General features: G+C 38.2%; 2 protein-coding genes across 5 annotated transcripts; one reads left to right on the forward strand and one right to left on the reverse strand.

Annotated features, from left to right (window-relative positions):
- Positions 1-2,334: 2,334 nt before the first annotated feature.
- On the reverse strand, positions 2,335-6,260 carry LOC103713212 (transcription factor VOZ1). 2 transcript variants are annotated; one of them, XM_008800059.5, is made up of 5 exons: positions 5,592-6,260; positions 5,309-5,497; positions 3,594-4,119; positions 2,892-3,428; positions 2,335-2,648 (listed from the first exon to the last, which is right to left on the reverse strand). In XM_008800059.5, the coding sequence occupies exons 1-5, from the start codon at positions 5,814-5,816 to the stop codon at positions 2,605-2,607; spliced, it is 1,521 nt and encodes a 506-aa protein (XP_008798281.3). In that variant the 5' UTR covers positions 5,817-6,260; the 3' UTR covers positions 2,335-2,604. The 2 variants fall into 2 exon arrangements, with proteins under 2 accessions (XP_008798281.3, XP_008798279.3); XM_008800057.5 differs by lacking the exon at positions 2,335-2,648 and having other exon boundaries at positions 2,660-3,428.
- Positions 6,261-7,162: 902 nt separating this feature from the next.
- On the forward strand, positions 7,163-21,342 carry LOC103713211 (uncharacterized). Of its 3 annotated transcripts, none has more exons than XR_015968951.1 (7): positions 7,163-7,711; positions 9,420-9,647; positions 11,826-11,899; positions 14,237-14,396; positions 16,761-16,880; positions 16,988-17,280; positions 20,862-21,342. XR_015968951.1 is itself a non-coding variant. In XM_008800054.5 (7 exons), exons 1-7 carry the CDS (start codon positions 7,496-7,498, stop codon positions 21,041-21,043), a joined length of 1,089 nt encoding a protein of 362 aa, XP_008798276.3. In that variant the 5' UTR covers positions 7,332-7,495; the 3' UTR covers positions 21,044-21,342. The 3 variants fall into 3 exon arrangements, 2 of the variants coding, with proteins under 2 accessions (XP_008798276.3, XP_008798278.3); XM_008800054.5 differs by having other exon boundaries at positions 7,332-7,711; positions 16,988-17,096; XM_008800056.5 differs by having other exon boundaries at positions 7,334-7,711; positions 9,540-9,647; positions 16,988-17,096.
- The last annotated feature ends 2,369 nt before the right edge of the window (positions 21,343-23,711 follow it).

Genomic DNA, 23,711 nt, shown 5'->3' on the forward strand with positions numbered 1-23,711 from the left:
TTAATTATAGTGCAACACATATTCCCTTGTCCCCCATTGCTCATGCTGCTTTTACCATGGTAATGGTCTAGGATGGTCACCATGAGCTGCGATTAGCCTTATATTAATGGGAAAATTTCACAAATATTATCGAGTCTAGTATCTGAAGAAAGCTTAGTTGCTAATATATGTGTTTGAATTCATATTGTAGTTGACACATGCACAAATATTCACAAACATCCTAGAACTTCCTGTCTTCTTCCCATCATATTGCTTTAGTTCATTCAGCATTGCTACCTCCGATGTCTCCGCCGTCATCATCACTTCTCCCCTCAACCATTTCCTTCTGAGTCCCGAGATTTCGATGACGTAAAATTATCTAAGTGATGCTATATCATACTATTTTTCATCTTCATCATTAATATTATTGTTATTGTTTTGGATAAGTCAAATGTGCTGCTATTGTCTGCTGATGATGAGTTGTTTGGCTGTGTTCATTTGCTTTCTCGAAATAATGATTTGCTGCTGGTTGGAATCACTTCAACTCTGTCAGAATACCAATTTTTTAATTTGTACTATGAATTAGAATCAAACTTTGGTGGAAATTTAATACTACAAGGCAGCAGTTTCATGTATGATGAAAGTAACCTTCGTGTAGTTATTGGATCATCATATGCACCAAGTAGTTGCAACTTTAGTGCTGTGTTAACTCATGGGGTAAGATAGCATGCAAGATTGAGGTCATTTCATGGCACTACCAATTTGTCTTTATCATAAACTCCTGAAATTAGGATAAAGGAATCAGGAAGATGACCTTTCCATGGTGCTCAAGTTTCAGCTTCAATAAGCTATGCCATGCGCATTCTTGAACCAAGAAATACGAAATGTTCTCTCTTATTGGCCAAGCACTTTGCCCCTGTGGTTTCGTTCATGTTGAGGATGCCCGAGCTGCAATGTTTATATACAACAAACACAGAAGAGAATGGGAAAAGAGTGAAAAGAAGAGGTTCAGGTTAAAAAGAAGCTCAAGAACAGGTGCAAGAACAAATCTAAAGCATCCTCAAAACCCGATCTTTCCATTATAGCGATGGAAAATTGGCTTCTGGTAGTGGTAGGTCTAGGAGAGCCGACACGTATGTTCAAAGTACCCACATTTCACTTCTCTCTTTTGATATTGCAATCGTAAGTGTTCTTTCGAGGGTTTTGCAGTGATATAATCCTGAACTCTCGTTCTTCAGAAGAAGAATGAGATGGACGTTGTGGCTCCTGCTGCATGGTTGCTGGAAGTTGGCATGTAAATTTATCTGCTTTCCTGGAAAGTTGAAGGTTCTTTTCGGCGTGAACAGTTCAGTGTGAGCATGCTTTGCAATATGTTTAGGTCCTATCTTGATTTTGTACTCTTTAAAGAACAGCAGTTTTGTGTCTTTCTTTTTATATGATCAGCAACATGAGACCTTAATGCTTACACTTTGTTGCATATTTTAAATGTTTCATCTGGTTACGGTGGCTGATGCTGTATGCTAGAAATGAATCTCTCCTAGGCTGTTTCTTACTTGTGACCAGTACATTCTGGAGTTAATTTTGCACCAGTTTATCAAGCATAGGGGTGGTAGGGCTGAGTTGGACCACACACACAAAAAACTAAAAAAAAACAAAAAAACAAAAACAAACAAACAAACAAACCTCAATCCAGACCAAGACCATCTATAACTAGGTCTTAAAAATGCACTGTACCCAATTGAAATGAGCCTGTCCAAGGTAAAACTCAAAATAAAGAAAAGAGAAGCCTAAGCGGGATTATAAGGGCTGCCAAACCTAATCCAATTATAATCAGGTTGGTCCTGGGTAAAAATTATAATTAAAGGTGCATGGATTATGTTCATTTTTTGGGGCCGTATTGGCGGGTAAGAATATTTTGTCATGCATCAATTATGTTCGTTTGTCGACTCCTACTCTAAATATGCAACGCACAAAATTAGAATATTTGAATGCTGGCTATAATGTGCACGTTTCATGCGAACTCAAAAGATTTCAGCACATGTTAAACCTTAAAACTACCAAAATAACAGAGAATTATCCATTGGCAGCATGATCTGAAAATATTTTTCCATAAAATCCTGACAAGAAAATCTTCCATATGATGCAGATATTATGTGAATTTGCAAAATTAAAATGTGGAAACCAAGGGCATAAATATTCTAACCTTCAGCATACGATGCAACCAAATTCTACACCTCAACTAATGAAATACAGATATATCAAAGTTGCTCATCTAACATAGACTTCTGATAGCGAAAAACTGTGTATGGAACAGTAGCCAAGAATGCAACAAACCACCAAAAGTGCTAGCAGATGAAAATAGCAAGAAAAATTGTGTTGAAGAGCCGCAGCTTGCGTTGCCTAGAATTCAAATAGCTGAAGTACTAGAGAACATGACTCCCCAAAACCTTTACAAAGGGACAAACTACATACAAGGCATATAATGCTTTATGTAACTTTGCCTGCACAGTTCTGGAGCAGTGTGTGCAATTATCCTTCATCGAGTTAAAGATGCATCCAGGGGACATTATAGTTAAGCCACTTCTACAACAATTACAGTTCATAATCACTGTCATATTCAAGCATTCAGGAGCACAGATGCCCTGCTGCAAAATTGTTGCCTGCACATGCTGAAACCATGTAATAAAGTTAAATATGATTGGCATAATGATATAACAGACCAAAAACTGAGGAGGGAATATTGGTCAAAAAAGTTACAGCCAACATGTTTCTTTTGGAGAAAATTAAATCAGTTCAGAAACCGTCATCACAGGACAGCTCCAGACTGCCTAATGTTTTTATCCTTGCTTATGTCCCACAAAAGTCCTTTAAGTTTTCAACAGAATAAACAAATTGGAAATTAGGTCCATAACCTGAGTTCTCATTAGAAGAAGCCATCTTATCCGAAGCATGACAAACATTTATCTCATTCTCCTTCTGATTAGCTGTGTTTGGAGTTGAATATATGTTTTCAGCAATGTCCTTCTGATTAGCTTTTGTCCTACTCTTGCCATTCTTTTTGTTATCGACAGAGTTCTCTGCATTCAGCCTTCCCATCTGCTGCTGCAGATCAAGCAGCGAATTACTAGTCAATTTTGCTCTGGCACTTTTCTTTGCATCTACAAGCTTGAATTCTAGCCTATATAAAGCGAGGTCATCACAATTACTGATCTCGTACTCAAATAGATGCCACTCAAAGTGGGTCAGAGGTTGTGGATCCATGTAGTAAGACCTTTTTAACCCACCAAACTCCTTCATAACTTGCTTCCTGGATTCATGCCAACCACGGCCACAGTAATCTGGCAATGACCTCTGTTTTCGGTTCCCACTCTCAAAAGCCCTTCTAGGCTTGTCAAAGAAGAGCCATTCTCTAAGTGACTCGCCCTCAAGAACAGACAGATCAAAAAGCTCTGCAACATCATGCAAAATCCCAGCAATCAGACAGCCAATTTTATTTTTGAAAAAAATCCTAATCATTAAAACATGGCATCATAGTAGCTACCTTTAATGATATGGAATATAAAAGCAAAATGAAGAACATTCTTTACACATGTAGAACTGTAATAAAGACATACCTGGAGCATTCCATGGAGACTTTGCAGTTGCAGCGCCTTCACATACTGGGATACCAACATTTTTTCCTTGTATCTTCGCACAAAGAGCAGCAAAAAGTGGACCGTCTTTTAGATCGATACCACCAGGACGTAGCACAGGTGTCATGCCAGGAGGACCTTCATTCAGTGCCAATGTAGCATGGAAGCTGCTGCAATAGTCTTGACACCACTCTGATACCTGAGCAGGCCGAGGACAGTCCCAGAGTGCACATTTTGGCCCTAAAAATGCAGATGGTGGAGGGCATATTGTTGGTAGAAAGTCTGAAATATGGGGTAACACGTCCCCACCATTTTGCTCACTAGCACTGATATCAAGATACAGATTATGGTGCAGCTCTGGATGCAAACTGAACTGTTGGTAATCCAAATGAGTAGTCCCATCCAAGCAATTTATGATGGCATGGTCTGATTCAGCAGGAAGGTTGCTTTGGTATTCCCCGCCATAAAGAAATCCATGTTCTGTTAGTTCCTGATTCACATAATTAACCTGCAAGTAAAACTAATTTGAGAACTTACTCTTGTAATTACGATAAAAATTTGTGAGTGAACCAAAAAGCAAACTACTAGAAGGTTGAAACTTGAACCGCCACATAATAGTGAAGGATTAAAAAAAGGACTGAAAATTTTCGCAGGTTCCACATTAGATAATCAGAACAGTGCTGGAAAATGAGAATGTCACAAATTGCTTGCCAATATGTGCCACAGACTTATAAAGCAAAAGATTAGCAGGTGGACATAGCATGAATATCTCTTGTAGGACTTAACATGATAAACACATGCAAGTAAAGCTAAACGGAGCATCTTAAAAATATCAGCAAACTCCACGCTAAATAATATCTCTGCAAACCTATAGCTAGCAACACTAACATGTTACTTTTCCTTCATATAGGCACACAAGATGCAGAAATTGCATAGTACAACCTGAAAAGTTTCTCCCTTTTTTCTAAGAAATGACTTGCACAGGTTATGGGAGTTGTATATAAAAGAGTATTTCTAAGAAATGACTTTCTTTACACAGCCTTGAAATAGAGTTTGTTAGTGTCTTAACAGGCAGTTGCAATTGACAGCCAACCAGGGATGACGTAGTGCTTCAGCAGAAGGTGGGAACCAACACACATTATATTGAAAAAATGAAGAAAAAAAATAAAATCTACAATGAAAAATAACAAAAAAACGAATAGATAAACCTGAAAGAAAAAAGTAAATTAAGTACTTTCACGTGCACATAAGGACCTGTTTTAATGTGAACTGGAAAATAACAGTTTTTCTCCATGATTTGTACAAGAACATTAACCAAAGATCCAAAAAATCATTCTTAATGACTAATGTTGGTCCTACGGCAACTCTACCAAATGATAATTGATAAATAGAAAAGAGGAACAAAAAACTAATCAAGAGACAGAAAACTTGTAAGTTGGGGGGAGATGAGGGCACTCACATGCAAGAGAATGTTATTAGGTTGTATGCGATGAACAAAAGGAAGAAGCAAAAAATAAAAAGGAGAATTCAGGAGAAAAATGATATTATATACAGTTGCATGTGCACCCATCCTCAACCGACAGATACAAGAACGATATTGCAAAGATCTTAGGAACAAAACCAGATTCCACAGTTTAACGCAAAGGGGAATTATCATTCAATTCTCCAACACGATGTAGCTTTGGGAAAAGGCTCACCTGTTGAAAGACAGCAGTTCCTTCACCTTGAATTTTCTCAACAATAGGCTCAGGAACATCTAAAGGCTCGGCCTTTGCGTTCCCAGGGGCCGGCTCAGACAGCTTGCTCGTAGCATCATCCTCCTCCTCGCTAAGCTGCAACAGCCGGAGGGTTTCCGAGGGAAGTTCTGAAGAGACATGAGTATTCCCCTGACCAGAACCAACCAATCCACCGCCATATAAGAAAATAACGAGAAAGGAAAGATACAGGAAGGAATAAAAAAGGAGGGATGAGGAGGATTACGAGCAAGGAGGAGGCAGGGGAGGGCCCGTTGAGCTCGGACTTCCACTCGCGGAGCATCTGGTGGACCTGCTCCTCGAGGACGGCAACATCGGCGGTGCGGCTCTCCTTGCGGGCAGACTGGAGGTCACTGAACATCCCCTGGAGGTCGTCCACCCGGTTCTTGGCCTTGTCCTTGAAGAGCTGGTGGGACTCCGACCGACACCCGGTCTTCGAACCCTTCCCCATGGCCCCACCACCTCACAAATCCCTCCCCGAATCCGCCCTAATTCCTCTCAGAAACCCCGCCGATAGATCGCGGAAGAGCGATCTGGAGAAGGGGCAAGACAAGGAGAACACGATTGGGGGAAATCGAGAGAAAAGATAGAAGAATCGAAGAGCGGGAGAGAGAGAAGGGAAGAGATGGAGATCGAGCGGGATCGATAGGAACACTGGAACAGGGAGCTTCTCCGGGCCTTTGGGGCAATCGGCCGAAGAGATGGACTCTTTTATTGCTTTCTTTCAACTGCCCTTCTTTCTTCTCTCTCGCACTCAGTACACTTGTATCATTTCTTCGGCGGGTTCAGGGTTGTCGCAGAGGACTAGCGTCGCCAGTCCACCGTTTCCACATGGATGGAACCCCAAACAGTAACGACGCGGCAAAAGGTACAAGGGGAGTGGGGTGAATTGCCCGGTGCCACGGCTCTCACCGCACCTTTTAACTCAGTTTTTGGATTCTATGGAACAATAAGAAATTGATATAGAATGAGTGGTGTCGAGTTGGGATTGGCTGTTCTTTTCCCAAGAAATGCTGTTTCTTTTCATGATATTGGAAAAATAAAATTGAGTCATTAGCTCACTTGGATTATTTTCTTTTTTTTTTTTTTTGGTAAAAAAATAGGAGGGGAGGGGGAGGGACCAGCCCACCCGCGTAGCAGCCCCATTACTGAGCCCCCCTCCACTAGGGAATGTTCGATACAGGTCGCAGGTTTCGCGTGCCTTCCCCGACCCGTGGGCTCACCCCACTGGGTTCACCGCCTCACGTGTGGGTACGTCACCCCAGTGCCACCTTGGTACAAGTGGAAGGAAAGCATAACCGCCAACAAGCCAGCCGGGCGTGGGGCATCCGGTCTCCTAATTTAATCGACGCCCGTGCGTTTCGAACCCGGGCAACTTGGGCGGAATTATCGCCCCCTTACCACTAGGCTACTACCTTGGTGGCTTGGATTATTTTCTTTGCCATAGCTGCAATTAGCTCATTGTTATGACTTCTTTTATCTCCTAATAATACCACATCATCATTGATTTTATATATACCATCCTTCTTGTAAGTGAATTTCTTTACTAATACTAATTTCTTGATTATTTTAAAATTCTTCTACTATTTTTTTTAAGTAGAAACACGGCTTTTTGCAGACTGAGTAGCAAGGCCAGTCATTCCGGAGACATCTTGTGAGTTGGAGAGAAGAGCTGCTTAGAATGGTTCAAGATTTATTTTATTTTTTTTCTGGTCTTATTGGATATATCAGCATTATAATTCATCCGCTTTTAAAATAAAAAATAAAAAAACCACGACTTCTGGAAAAGTGCCCGCTGCTGTAGCAATCGAAGGTTCAAATTTGGCTGGCCATCAAAGAGAATCTTCGGCACGAAAGATGTTTGATGTAATGGTGCATCCTCTGGTCGTTCTGATCTGATCACACGATCTGAACGGCGCAGATTGCTGCACCCTTGATAGAAAAATAGTTCGCGAGGCTCGGGCGCGTGGACGGGAATCGAACGCATCGCCGATTTCGCGACCACTCTCCAAGCCTCCCTGGTCTTTCCTTTCCCACATGCGTCCTTCCTCCCTCCATCCCTCTGCCAGGGTTCCGGGCGTCTGACCTCTGAGGGCTTAGGCGTCGCCGAGCTTCGGGAGATCGTCGGCGATGTGGAGGCTCGCGGGACGGTGGCGGAGACCGGGGCTGGGGTTCGGTTTTAGGGCCGCGTCCACGGCGGCGATGACCTGCCGGGCCGTTGTCCTGTCGCGGTTCGGCGGGCCGGAGGTCCTCGAGGTGCGCCCGTCCGTCGAAGTCCCCGATCTGAAGCCGCGGGAGGTGCTCGTCCGCGCCCGCGCCGTCTCCATCAATCCCTTGGACTTGAGAGTGAGCCCTCGTTTGCATTTACTCCTGAGTATTATTTTCTATCTTCCCCGAAATCATTGCTCATCTTTTAGCTGTCTGATCATTAGAACATTTAGCATTCCTTTGCTTCACTTTAGACTATGTTTTGGATAAAATTTGGTGTGTTGCATTGCACCTAAGCTTGAAATATGTTTTGCTTTAGCGCAAGAAGGTAGTGAAGAAGGTTTTATTGGCTCAGCGATGGAGATAGTAGAGTTGTAAGCGTCCAGATGCTATAGGAAGTCTAAAGGGGATGTAGTAAAGATCAACGTGTCCATTGGCGGCGAGGATTTTAGATGGCAGTTTTTGGAAATGTATTTGAAGTTCCCTTTATATATAAAAAAAGAAAGAAACATATTTGAGGTTGGGCTGAAACTCGAGAGGGTTTTGGGAAGTGAATCTGGAAATGGAAAGAAGTAGTAGAAACAACTCAAGGTTGATCGATATGGGTGGGGATTTTAGTAAAGTGATTGTTTCCTTGGAAATTTAATGCCAACACCAGCAATGTAGCTGGTTGATGGTGATCAGCATAAGTGGACTTACTTGAGCAAGGAAGGTGTTACGTCTAGTAGAAAAATGATTTGGATCTAGCGTGGGCCAATAGAATGTTACTATTGTCAATATTACCATATAGCTTGATCACAACAAGGGTATGATGTCACCATATCAAGTAGCTTGAGCATCATTGTCACAGCATGAATAGATGAAATGGCAAGGGCCTGAGCTAAATTATTGTGCTTTTCAACAAAAGATGAACCTTGTGGTGAATTGGATAGCGTACTAAGAGAATGCAAAGGATATTTAATATTGGCTAGTGCTGTGAACTCGGGTCAATTTATGGGATGGGACCAAGGCTTGTTTGATAGATCCCAATAGGCGAGAGCTTGTATATTTGAATGATAAGAGTGAAGGGTGATTTAATGTTCATGGAGAACATGACCTATGATGTGATAAGATATACTTTTCTATAGATCCTACTTAATAAAGTGGTAATATAATAAGATTGTTAAAGTGTACAAAAACACTGTCGCACATGAATTGACAGCTGCTGGTCTGAAGAACAGAAAAGGCTTACAATGGTCTCTTGGAAATGGTTTTTATTTTCAAAAAAAAAACACTCTTTATAATGGGGACAATTTCCAAGATTTCACACAAAAATGGGATGAGAAATGTCAGAGGATAACTGACCATAATATGGAAGACATGATGAGTTTTCATAAACAAATGGAAGGGTGACTACCAAATTATATCCAACCACTGCAGCAACCAGGTTCTGAAGCAAATAATGGGATATAGAGATAATTGATTACTCTAGACAAAATAAAATGACCTATTACATGAAACTTAAAAGCCATAACCATGACCGTTAAGTTGTTTCTTAATTTTTGGGGACAGCTTTATGGAACCTCATTTGCCAAGCAGTCTTATTTTGGATTTCGTAGTTTGGTATGCTTTTCTGTGACTGACCTAACATCAACCCTCCACCTATTCACTAGGCTTGGAATCTTAAACACATAAAAGTTATATTTTATATTAAATGCTACGAACTACTCTTAAATGTTTACTCATGACCTAGATCGTCATCACCATTCAATAGATAATACCGATCCCTTTGTGACTATATTTTGTGGCATATGTAAGAGAAAGCATGATCATATTGATGCAATTCATTGACATTTGTAATCTTCAGATGCGATCTGGTTATGGACGATCCATTTTTGAACCACTTCTGCCACTAATTCTGGGTCGTGATATTAGTGGTGAAGTTGCAGCATTTGGTTCTTCAGTTTCTTCCCTTATTGTTGGGCAGGAAGTTTTTGGTGCACTGCATCCAACAGCCGTGAGAGGCACATATGCTGATTATGCCATTCTCTCGGAAGATGAACTAACACTCAAACCACCTTCATTGACACATGTGGTAAGTAAACCTTGATGATGATTGTTATTTCTCCCCTCCCTCTCTTAAACGTTCTTGCCTTGTTCTGTTCATATTGAATGGGTAATCCAGCCATCATAGATGCTTTAAAAACTTTGACATTTTTCTTATCATTCGAAGGCATAAGCTAGTGCAGGTAGTACCTTATTTTCTGTTATATTTGTGATAATAATGAATGTCCTTTTATTGTGCATGCAGTAATCTAGCAATGTCTTTTGCAGATTCCTTTCGTACAGGGATGCTACCATGTTTGTTCAATGTATGGGATATATGGGGGCAATTACTTTTGCAGTTGTCTTCATCATCCTTGTACATTCTGTAGTAAATTATAGATATGTTGTATTTTAAATGATATGCTAAATAATCACCCTCAAATTATTGTTTTTTTATAAGATCTTAACCATGTCATAACTTCTGGATCCTGTTTAGTCACTTTTCCACCTGCTCTGGCTTGATATAGGCTGATGCTCTTGCTAGGATGTTTTTATAAATTTAAGAACCCATTCTTTCTTATAGAATCCATATGTAACTGCACTGTAGGAATAAATTGTTGACTCAAATTTGACTTCAAGAAAAATCAAATTAGTAATCTTTTATGAATAGCATAATTATTTATTGTTAAATCTCAAACCTAAAGGACTCCTAATCAAGGCTTCCAAACTCAAGGTGTGGCTGGACCACTCCCTGGTCAGTATGATCCTGGTACATATTGAACCTCCTGCTGTACCTGTGTGCCTACACTGCATACCAGCTGGGATGGCTTGGGTCAGCTAATGCACCCTTGGAATAAACTGTTTTGACCTTAATATTTTTGGCTTGTTTAATCTTTTATGTTCTTAATGTTGGATTTTTACAAAAATTTGGTAAATTTATTGATTTAAATGTTGGAATTGTTCTATTCTATGTGTTTTGATACTTTTTCCCCCTATTTGACTTGTATTTTGGTATACAATACATGATTTCAGATAACTTATCATAAAAAATTCATTAAACAACCATATTTGTGCATCAACAGTCCAAATATTATAAATTTCATATCTAAGTTATTTTGGCTGGTGTCTTAGTATTCTTCCCAAAACACCTAACTTCTTTGTTTTTGATCCTGGATTCATGCCTTATATTCTAGGGCATGATCCAACGTTCATACACCAAAAAATGAACCTATAACATGATCCATAAACAATTTAAATCCCTTTGATTTTTGGGGTCAGAATTTTGCAAAAATAAAATATTGACCAGGTGAAGCATTAACTAGCTAGAAACAATGTTCAAACCTCTCATCATCTTTTTTCTGACAATATCTTCAAGTGGGGAAGCCTTGCTCTGCCTCTCACTCCCTCTTCTAACTTGAAAATGGTGGAGAAAAAAAAAAGAAAACTCTTTTTAAAGTGTCCTGCTCAGTATTGATCAGTAGTGCACAGGTCACACTTGGTTTGGGTTCATGGTTGAGGACCTGTTCTCCAAAACTGCAGCGTACTGAGGCCCCCTCCCCATCCCCCACAACCCCCACCCCCACCCCCCAACAAACGATACTGATTCCCAGCTGGTACAGTACATAGTGGCCATTATGTGGGTGGTACGCCCCTAAGTTCTTGCTCCTAATACAACTAAAATTAGATAGTGTCATAGTGTGCCCGCCAAAATAACTCAAATTCCTGTTTGCTGCAGCAGACTCATACTTGAAATATCATGTGTGATTTTTGCATGTCTGTGAAAACATGCATCAAACTCAATTCAGATTAAGTTGTCCTGGTGCATCATTTAATATGTGGTTTGTGAATAAATAATGTCTCCTTGTTACAATCTATTAGTCAGCCATATCTAATGGACCTAGAACTGCCATGATTGGCCACAAATGGGTTTAAGATTGGCATGATTGGAGAAATAACTGCTTGAATCAACATTTTTGTAAACGTGTTGAATCTTTTATTTAGGTACTATCTGAATGTCCCTAGAAAATTTTATTGTTTATTAACTAGGTTCTTTCAAAATTTAATGTTGGTTTTAGGATAATGTTGATGCTCTTCACACTTCTAGCTATTGATATTCTGTTATACTTTTTTTAATTAACAATTTATCATTAGTCAGTCAGTTTTCTTGGTTTCAGACATTCTTCAACTAAAATATGCCTCCATGGAAACTTGTTTTCTGGTTTTGCAGGAGGCAAGTGCCATTCCTTTTGCTGCTTTGACCGCATGGCGTGCTTTAAAAAGCACCGCTAGAATCACTAAAGGGTATGCTCGATGACATGATCTGATTATGGCCTTATAAAGTTATGGAATTTGTGGGGACACTCTCAACAGTTACTGGGATGTTCCTACTGTATTCTTAATTTCAGATAGAAAATACATTTTTTTTGGCACATCTGCTGTAGATATTACTCTCATCAGCATGTTCATGATATTGGTTGACTTTACGAAACTACTTCACAGGTATGCATTAACGTTCCCATCATTGAGTGAGCAAAGTGAGAAGCAGCACATTGCCCTAAACTCAAGAATGGGTTTTACACTTTTACTCATTGGAAATGACTTATATAACTTGAATGTCGAGGATGATCGGGTTCGTTCTTGACTTTGATGGACTCTAGCTGCTCTAGCTGTATATGAGAAGTTTTACATGAGATGGGATTTTACAGATGGGACTCTAGTTGTACAGATGGGATTTTACATGAGAAGTTTTTTATTATTAGTTTTAATATGAAATGTCATGTTTCTCATTGCTTTCTGTTTGGGATAAGTCAGAAGATTTTTAGCTCATCAGATTAGTAGGCTCTTGAAAAACCTTATGAATCAGTATTGTGAGACCGCCTGTATAATTGATCTGTCACCAGAAAATCACAGGTGAAATTTGAGAGCATAACTGAAATTGCTGTCCAAACCAAATTGAGGATGACAAACAGATCCTGCCCCAAGTAAAAAAAATGCCTATAAAACCAGATTGGATTTGAGGTAGTCAGTTAGATATGCATCTTACTGAAGTTACCTGCTTGAACAAGGCGAGAAAAACGACTTAGATGCAACGTTGATTTTGAACAGACTTTTGCAGTCAAGAGGCCATGATTGCCTTTTCAGTTGCAGGCCTCTTGAGAAGCTAGGCTCAAATCACCACCATAAGAAGATTTTTTGTTTTAGAGCAATTAAATGAAAAATGTCCAGCCAATTCCATGTTTACCATTGTTTTATTCTCCTGTTAAATATAATTGTCTGCTTGTTATCTGAACTAAATTTAGAAAAAATCTCTCTGGGTCATTATAATTTTTTGAGACTAACCTGATCAACATTCGGTGAAAGAAAACATTGCATATTTTTTACAATACATTGCAAGAAATGAACACAGAAATTTGATTAGACCTTCAATTCCATTACCATCGCTGGCTTTCTGTGCTTTCGCTTGTATCTAGGTCTGCTTGCTTGACCTCCTTGATAATTGGGGCATGCGCTTTATCACAAGGTTATCCCCCACCAATGAATGATAAGCACCTATTTTAGGAAAAGTTCATGGCAGGTTTGCAATTGGCTATGGAGAGTCAATGGCTGTGCCCCAGGGATGAGGTCAAGCAGCGGAAATCCTGTATGACATGTCCAACAAGTCGCACTATACACCCCTCCTCTTCGGGATTAGGCCCACGATTAGGCAGGAAATTGGCTGCTTTTGAATAGGGCTGCTTCCCCTAACAACACAACTACAATTGGCGTTCTGAAAAATCCATGAATCGGCAAAGGTCGTTTTTGAGAATGGAACAAAAATCATTTCAATTCATTCCCGCGTCACCTTAGCTTGCTCGTTTGTACCTGAGGACTCGGAAAGTGGCATGTCTGCTTGAAGAAGAGTGACTTTAGGAGCCAGAAGGAACTGTAAACACATTTGTGTCGTAGTGGAGTTTCTTTTGATAGCTTTTCCTTATTTCCATTCTCTCTCATTTTAGAGCATGGATGCATGTTGCAAGCAGAAAACTGATGATGCATAAAGAAAGTAACTCATGAATATATCTAATTTGGACTTGCTCCTTGTAGTTTCTTTTCAATTAGCTGCTGGTTGAATCACAAATATGATGGTTAGTGTGTGCTTTTTTTTTCTGGCGAATATGATTCAATTGAATATTCTTGAAAGATGAAAGACGTAGTCTCAAAAGATGGGTTTTGCTCAACAAGTTAGGTCCTCAGCCCCGGATTTTATCAATCAATCAATCGTTCAAACTCTCCCAAGTCCTCTATTTTGCAAAGGGGAGTTCGCCCATCAAAGGTCAGCGCTAGATCTGGATCAAGTTGTTATCAAAGTTGATATCTTCCCGATGAAGGTGAGTATAACTAAGGGCAGTCTGAATTGAGGAAGGGGTCATCTAGAAGGCAAAAAAAGAGCGCTACCCTATCACTGGAGCTGTCGCAGGAATGATTAGCTATCTAACTATTATCTCTATTTTAACATCTCAAATTTCTAAATTTTCTGAAGACGTTTGGGTGCTTTACTGGGTAGCATGCATAAAATGGTTCGTCATATACAAGTAGCTGATAGCTTTTCTTTATGATCTTATATGCATTAATTCATTATGTTTTTTATTTGATTCACAGACAGCGATTGTTAGTGCTTGGTGGAGGAGGAGCAGTTGGATTAGCCGCAATTCAGCTTTCAGTAGCTGCAGGGTGTAGTGTGTCAACTACATGTGGAAGTAAGAGTATTGACCGAGTTTTGGAAGCTGGTGCTGAGCAAGCTGTTGATTATACTGTCGAGGTAGCAAAACCCTTAGCTGTTCTCAGCATTGCTGCTCCTCTAGTTAGCTAGCAAATGAGATGGACGTCTAATATGCTCAAGCAATTCCTTCTTGGAATTCAAAAATTTATGTGGTTGTGTATATCTACATGGGAATGGGTTTACCTTGCCATTGGTAGTGAGACTACCCTTGCATGGATGGTGATCGCAGGGCCCACACATGATGCGCGCCCCTAGTGTTCATGCAGGGATGAGGTGCGACACACCAGAGTGCACATCATGTGTGTGGGCCTTGGGATCTCCATTTAGATAGTGGCGCTCGCGACTGGTGGCAAGGCAAAACCAGTTCACTCCATGGGCCACTGGATATGGATGAAAATAGAATAGACAATATCTATCCAGACTCCAGGTCTATTTATGTATCCAAATCTATTCAAATTTGAGTACAAATTTCAGTATTTGACTAATATTTATATCTGTATTTATATCTGTTAAAGAAAAGCAAATATGAATACGAATATAAGATTATCAATTTGTTTCCAAATATCTGGTTTTGTTTGCAATTGTTTTTAATCTTATACAACTCTCATGAACTTTGAAGGAAAATAAGTTACAATATTAACATGTCTTTAACTTAATTATCTTTCATAGAATAATATCTTAGATTTAGTGGTTTATAAAGTTAAAGTATATGATTTATTTTTACTGTCAATGTCCAATTTGTAATCGTATCTGTTTAAAACAAATGTGGATATGAATCTTAGCATTTGATTTATATACTTGCATTGCATAGATACGTTTTCCCATGTATCTTACCTAAATGGTTATATGTGTCTGACCAACTGCCGAGAAAACAACTGGATCATATTGATATGATACCATCATTTGCAACTAATTGAAGCAGGAAATGATGGACCATGGAAATAGTAGTTCAATTGAATGATTTGAGAACCACTTAATTTGTAACTCATTGTTCATTTAATTCTAAGGTTTGAGTTGATAAAATGGTCTGTAGTTATAAAGAGCATCCACCTATCCCACTCATGCACATCTTATTCAGCATAGATTTACAGTCACATGCAGATCTATGGGCTCGCCTGCATTTCTGAACTTTCTAATTTTTGGTCCTATGCAACATATGGTAAATTAGATGTTTCGAGTCCCCTTACTGATAAATTTGCAGTTTTCGTCTAGTTGGGTGAAAAACAGGAGGTACTGCTTGAGTCTGCCTAGAAGTGTTGTTTAACTATGCTACTATTTGTTCGCCCATAACTATCCTATTGTTATTTCTAACAACAACAACAATTTTAAAGGAAGTTGACTCCCTAATGGTATGCTGAGTGATTATTGTAACGACCTAAAACTTTTGTTTTACACAAGAATGGGCCAATATGTTGATGTATGTGTTTCCATGAAATTGAAGTTAATGGTTGGGATAGAGGTGTGCTTCTAGAGAACAGATGGGGAGAGGGTGGTTATCTTGTTGCTTTATATTGACACATAAAATTTGGCCCATAGTATCTTTCTCATTTCATGTTTCTGAACTACTGGGGAGAACAGATGCCAGCGATAGGAGTTCATGGGTTTAAAACTCTATTTGCAGGTTTACTCAAAATGCTATTTCTTTTAGTTTGTCCAAATTAATATTTTTGGATATACCTCCTGCTACTTATTTTAGGCCTATCACCTTGCATGCCTACTTCAGCAAGGGCATTGATATGCTTGGACAGCTCTTGCTTGACAGAATGAGTCAAACTGAAGTTGTGACTAGCTTTTTCTCTCCAATACTTAGTTGCATGAATATGGAGGGAAGAAAAGGAACTTGTGGTACATGTAAATGTATGCTATCACCACTGAAAATTTCAAATCATGAGGAGCCTCTGGATAAATTTAATGGAAAAAAGGAATAAGTTTTTGTATCATATATGTCATACATATATTTTGTATATGTTTTAGTGATACCAAAATTAAGCAACCCCCCACCACCACCACCCAAAAAAAAGGGAGAAAAAGAAAAAAATAACCCTGTATGCCATCTATTAGTTGCCCATGAATTGCTTATCTTTTTAAAGTTTGAGTATGATCCCACAACTGATTGCTTAAGGAAAATTTAATAGATATCTGATTCTTTTATATTTGTGTATTGCAATACCTTGGGTTCCCTCCCTCAAATTTTGCTTACTTAACTATGCCAGATATTTTATTGAGAAGGCCTCTATAAGTTCCTTCAGCTGCCAATCCTAGCATTCTAGAAGCGCTTATAATTTCTTGCTGGAAACTGGGCATATTGAGAATGAAGCTCTATCTCTTCTCTGAGTTCAAACATTTACATCAACAAATATTTATTTCTTGGCCAAATACATCATGCTGGACTGCATTTTACAGGATACTGAATTAGCAATCAAAGGACAATTTGATGCTGTTCTGGATACAATTGGAATACCTGTAAATGAAAGAATTGGGATTAATTTTCTGAAGAAAGGTGGACACTATATGACACTGCAGGTAACTGAGCAGGCCTTCTTTCTTAAATTAGTAACCTCGTGAAATATTTTTCATATTTTTACCTTTCTTTTGACCATTGAACACTTGAGCTTATTTTCTTATTATAGGGAGAAGCGGCATCCATAGCCGATAGTTATGGGTTGGCTATTGGTCTTCCCACTGCTACAGCTATTTTACTGAAGAAGCAAATTCAGTACCGCTATTCTCATGGAATAGGTATGAAGGGCTTCTTTCTCTTTCTGAAAGTGGTGATTTCTTGATAAATTGAGAATGAGCCTTGTGAAGGCCAAAGTTCAAGCAAATCTTGTAGCTAGAGCTGCATTAGTATAAGAGTAACTTTGTGATTTCTCCCCTAGAAAAAAGGGGGAAGAAGAAGAACCTTTGTGATGGCCCAGTCTTGGTAAGTGATACTGCTTGTTACCATTCTAGGCAACATTGGTAATATACCATTCCTTTAGTTAAATCTGTTTCACCAGTTTCTGTGCTCTTATAGAAGATGCTGTTGTTATTTTAGAATTTCAGCTACTGAATTGTATGGGCGCTCTACTTGTTCTACATCTTTGACTTTGCAAAAAGAATTCTTAAATTATTGAAGATTTTGGTAGTGTTTTATACTTTTATCCTTATCTAGCAGCATTTATAAAATGTAAAATCAACACATTCAGGTTAAAGAACCAGAAGTAATTGATTTGTCAGTGAGAGGTTGCTGCCCAAAAGACTGAAAATAGTAACTAGAGTTTCTCCTAAAAAATCTGACCATCCCTTTTGTGGCAGAATCCATGTCTCTGCATGAACTTTCATCAGAATTTAAGCTTGACTTTAAGAGCAATGTGGAACCATGTATGTTGTGCTAAATTTCCATCTAGAACATGATTTCCTTTCAACACTGACATGATTTTTTTTCTTTAAATTTATATGAATACTGCACTATATTTTTCATAATATTGATCCAACAAATATATATTGAACTGACAAAAGCTGTATACCTCCAAAGCCTTGGAGTAATCCATTACAGCAATCTTTTTTGCTCACTAATAAACAGTTGCATGGATGGTATCATCCCTTGCTATTAGGCAAGAGAGTGGGGGTTCGATTCCAGTTGGAGTCAACCCTCAAGGGGTGGGGTGGGATTAGCCCCTCCTAAACTCTGGGGAAAAAATCTTTTGCTATTGTGATAATCCATTTATACACTTGATAGTGCAGCAAGAACATTTAGCTTGATAGCTATGTGATGCCACGATATCCGTTATCGTTAATTATGGGAATTTGACTTGGTGTTTGACTGATTCAAGGTGGCTTGGTCATTTTCTTGGCCTTAGAGCTGGTTGGATGAAGTGGAGAGGTGCATATGGGAATATTATGTGATAGGTTCATGCCTTATGACTAAAAGAAAATTTCGTAGAATAGTTAGGCTTGCCATATTGTATTGCTCAGAGTGCTGGATAATAAAATGAGAATGTTAGGATGAATGTATGGTAAAACAAGACAAGATAAAATAAAAATGAATACATTAGAGGGGCTATAGGAGTTGCACAAATTAAGAAAAAAGTAATGGAAAATGGATTGAGACAATATGCACATGGACAACTAAGGAGAGGTACATTGGTTCATGTTGAAGGTAGTAAGAAAATGAGGGAAAAATCTAATGTGTATGTATTGAGGTTGTAAAAATTTGGATAAACTTAGTATAACATCTGTCTCTAAATAAGAATACTTGGAGAGTTGCCCATGATAAAATAAAACAAAGTATGGTGGAAATGAGAATGTTAAGGTGAATGTGTGGTAAAACTTGACAAAATAAAATAAAAATGAATATATTAGAGGAGCTGTAGGAGTTACTTGGATTAAGAACAAAGTAATGGAAAACGAACTGAGGTGGTATGGACATGTACAACTAAGAAGAGATATTTTGGTTTATCTTGAAGGTGGTAAGAAAATGAGGGGAAGATCTAAGGTGATATGTATCGAGGTTGTAAGGATTTGGAGAAACTTAGAATAACATCTGGCCCTAAATAAGGATACTCGGCGAATAAGGATCTATAAAGCCAATCCTAAACAGTTGGGAAAAGGCTCGAAGGCTACAGTTAAGGTTATAGTTATGGTTTTGGCATTGTGTTTTGACCAGAGTCTGATCTACATTTGCAACATAGGTTTTACAAACATTCTGAATACCATACGATTTTCTAAACTGAAGTTTCTATCCCATTTTAGTTCCACATGTATAGCAATTCCACCACCTCCTGTTGTGGTGTTACGCAGAGTAGAATCAAACACCAAAATATCACCTATCTTTGTTTCCTCTATGCAGTCTGATTTGCTCATCACACCCACTGGACTTTTGCTATCCATCATCTTGTCATAGTTCCACTTACCCAGTGGTTCAGAAGAATCTCTTTTCTTTTTTTTTTGCTAAAAAAAAGGGAAAGGAGGAAGGGACAAGCCCACCCCCGCATAGCAGCCTCCACTGGGCCCCCGCCCCGCTAGAAGAATGTTCGATGCGGGCAAAAATGGCCGCGTGTTGGGCATCCCGACCGGTTTTACTCATACCCTTCCCACCCGTGGGCCCGGCTCAGCTACCCCTCTGGGCTCTGGCTCGAGTTCCACGTGTGAGTACGTCACATGTGACACCACCCCGGCTACTAAAGATCCAAGAAATGTTCCTATACCTCATGTCCAAGCAGTGGCCGAAGCCACATTTTAATCAACACCGCGGCGACTCGAACTTGGGACCATGAGGATAGAAATTACGCCCAGTACCACTAGGCTACCACCTTGGTGGCAAGAATCTCTTGTTCATCCAACAGCATTGCATCTTTAATATATGCCACTTCATAGAGCCCCGAACATCATCGGTTATCAGTTCCTCGGAAAAAGTAATGTGCCAATTGCCAACAGAATCATCTTAGCATGTGCATAGATGTTAGACAACTGCTAGCACTAATCAATGGTTGTGGCTTCTATAATTAATAGGACTTCTAGAAATGAACACAGTTTTTTTTTTTGTGGAAAAAAAGGAGGCTAGGTTTTCTTCTTTTTGAGATCAAGAGATTGTTTTGATGTTGCACCTTTTAATCAGTGGCATCCTGGTTCTCATCATCTCCTAACCTCTTCCTAAAACTTCTTGGTCAGTTGAACCCAATAATAGTGACCAATTATCTATATGCACCTGCTTTGCTTTATCAGTTAATTTGAGGTATAGTCCGTACTCCGTAAGCTGTCAATAACTACTTTACAGAATTTTGATTCTATAATTAAAAGGAATAAGGGATGTGTTGAACTTGTCTTCATCTTGTTTTCTTGAATGGTGATGTTGTAGCACCAACCACAAACATCAGCTTTATTGTTGTATTGCTCTTCATTCAGGGGTGTTTGCTCTATGAGCATTAGTTATACAACTTGCTATGCGTACTCACTGACAATCAAAATAATGCTTTCTTTTGTTGTTAATCTTGCTCGTCATACTGATTGTCGGTGGAAATTTCCTACAAAACATCTACTAGCAGGTGATGCATCAAGCTTAGCAAGTTAGTGTTAAGCTTGATCTCGTTCTTGGTTTATTATATATTTAAGAATGTATCTTATCCATATTTCTTTCCTGAGGGGATTTAGCCACATAATTGCTCACCTAGTTGAGCTTATCTTCTTATTTGTCAGTCATGGTCTATACCTTTGGAGTTTGTTATTTAAAGTAAATACTGTATCGATTTGCGAATTTCCACACACAGATTTTTGCATGATTGCCTGGCATTAGTTAAAGCCCCTGAATTGCTTGTGCTTCATCATGTTTTTATATTTTAGCATTTTCCATCTTTCTGTTAAAGAATGAGGGTCCGCTCTCTCCCTGTATACACTTTATATAATCTTTTCTCTAGTACATGTTTTGATTTCATTAAAAAAAAATCCTATTTATGCATGATTGTGTGAAAAATGTGATTCAACATCATCATTATTTTTATAATTCCAATCTATTTTTGTTGCTAGAGTATTGGTGGACATACATGAGGGCTGATGCTGAAGGTCTAGATGAGATCCGCAGACTATCAGAAGCTGGAAAGCTAAAGATACCAGTGGAGAAAACATTTCCAATCACGCAAGTTAGAGAAGCTCATGAGGTAAAAGATAGAAGGCTTGTTCCTGGTAAGGTGGTTCTGGAATTTGACTGAAATACTGGAACACTTATATTCAGAATAAATCCAGAAAAATGGATCTGTACATGTAAATCATCTCTCAGCTTTTTCAGCCATTTGCATCTCAAACCACAACAGTAATTTTCCTCTGGCTTTCCTCCCTTCAATTCAACCCTAACAGGCGACCTATTGATAAAGAATGTCAATTCATCCGTAGCCTGGCCCACTGATAATTCGGAACTGGTCCTTGTTATCCGCATTACTTTAATTGTACATAAAGAGACATGAAGTGTCTGTTCCTTTTATTTTTATTTATAATCTTTTATTTATTTGTACTTGAGTGTTTGTGTTGGAGTTGCAGTGGTTGAGAAGTGGGGAAATAATTGTGTTTTTGTTACATACTAAAGCAAGAAAGATTTGATCAAGGATCATGAAAAGTGAGGAATGGTGACTGTTAAATAAACAAAAACGAGCAGGTCATGGCAGATGATGGAACTTATATATATATATATAAAGCAAATTCAATCTCATGTTAAGGGTTTTGGGCACCATCATTCTGATGCTTTAGATGAAACAAGTTCGGCCTTTTGGCAGCATATACATGGCCTAGCCTCTGCATGCAGATTTCCAATCATTAATGACTCCAAGTAGGTTCCTGAATTGCAAGAATAATTATTGCCCTAATCTTTCCAGATTTATAATGTGTGAAAGCCAGTGAAATCTTGTTTCCAATTCTCCATATGAATCAACAAATAAAAGTGCACAAGTAGAAAATTGAAACTAGCACCAGATGATGGGGAGGAAAGATAGCTTGTTTGGAACAGCTTGAACAGCTTTCTTCTCATTCGGAAGGTGGATAGCAACATCAGTCGAGTGGTCTTAAAGGCGCCTGTGCAGTGTTGATTAACCTCATTACAGAAACATTATAAGAACAAATATCAGGCCAAGTAAAAACATGCCTATCAGCATAAAAAGAGATATCAAGCTCATCAGGTACAAGCTTTTTTTTTGGTCAAAAATAGGAGGGGGGGAGGGGTTCCTCACCCGCATAGCAACCCTCAGTGGGCCCTTCTTCCACCAGAAAATATTCGATGCAGGCCGCAGGTTTCAGCGTAACCTTTCCGACTCGTGGGTTTCTTCTACTAGGTTCATTATCCATATGTGAGTACGTCACTCCAGCGCCAATTTAGTACCGGCCGACCAGGGCAAACTGAACATTTGCATAGCATGCTTGAAGAAGATACATGGTACAAGCTTTCGATCTCAAAATGCTAGTCAGAACTCTCAGGGGCTCGAAATTTGGACGTCTAGTCAACAGACATAAAAGATATACTCTTAGGAAGGTTCAGTGACTCATGTAACTTAGAGATCATATACAAACTGAACATATGCATTACATGCTTGAAGAAGATACATGCGATCAAATGAGAGGAAATTTAAAAGAGCAAATCATTCAAGTTGAGACTCATTTGATGAATATGAAGAATTTCTTGAAGAGGAACTTCGTCTTCAATGTTTCCTGGCAACATTCTGTAATAGTTTGTTTTAGAAAATAGGAACTAGAAAGGTAAGAGAACGTTGGTTCTGCAGAGGCACATTGCCTTGAATGCTGAAATAAAATGCAAAGGAAAATCTTGAAAATAAAAGACTCGTCAGATTTTGAGATAATTTGATGATTTCTGCAAATTATTTATCTGAAAAAATAATTGCAGAGAAAAATAAATTTTACTATATTTAGTTGGTAAAAAAATTAGTCTAAAAAATAACATGATTATTGTATTTGGTTGGAGGTAATCTTATATAGGATATTGCCTAATTTCCAACAATGTCCTTAAATAAACAATTCAAGTGATAATATTTCTTCTAATTCATTTGTTTGCTATTATGATCCACTTACATGAATACCATCAATATTGGCTTTTCTGAATATTAAAATATAGTTAGATAAGTTATACACAAAGTTGCATAAACATTATTTAATTTATATATTTTAAATTATTTCTATATACATATCAGAAAATATATTTCTTATTATAAATAAATTTTAGTATGTTAGGTTTCATATTATTTTATTTTATGTTGGTTGGGTTTATTAGTGGTATATAAATAAATATATTAATTAATAAATCTCATATTAGATTTAGTGATAATTAATAAATATTTTTAATTATTTATTAATAATTAATATATAATTAATAAATATATTAAAGATATTGTTATTTATAAAGTTATTAATCAATATTAATATTTTATAATATATAAATTTCAATATAATTTATATTAATCATATAATAAAATTAATATAATATTAATATGATATAAGTGAGGGTATTTTCATCAATAATTAATATTTTTAGATTATTTTCATTCAGTAATCCAATGTGAGAAAACAAATGCCATCTTTCTAATGGTATTTGTTTTACCTTCAAAAAAATATACACAACATCTACCATTATTTTACTCTCTCTCATCTATTTTTTGTACTAAATATGATAATATAATATAAATTTTATTTTTCCATTGCAGACTACCTCCAACCAGATAGGTCCTTAGTGTATTTCTCATTTGCAAAGATTGCGTTGGCAGCAAATTGCTTTAGTTAGCTAACCACAACAAGCTGCTGGCTTCTCTTTGGGATAAAGACAACTCTGGACAGTCTCATTCTGGAAACCTATTGGATTTTTTTAAAATATTTGTGTTTAGC

The sequence above is a fragment of the Phoenix dactylifera genome, chromosome 9 (genome assembly GCF_051530095.1).
Source record: "Phoenix dactylifera cultivar Ajwa chromosome 9, Ajwa_hap1_PhDact_Kaust_v1.1, whole genome shotgun sequence".
Classification (NCBI taxonomy): domain Eukaryota; kingdom Viridiplantae; phylum Streptophyta; class Magnoliopsida; order Arecales; family Arecaceae; genus Phoenix; species Phoenix dactylifera.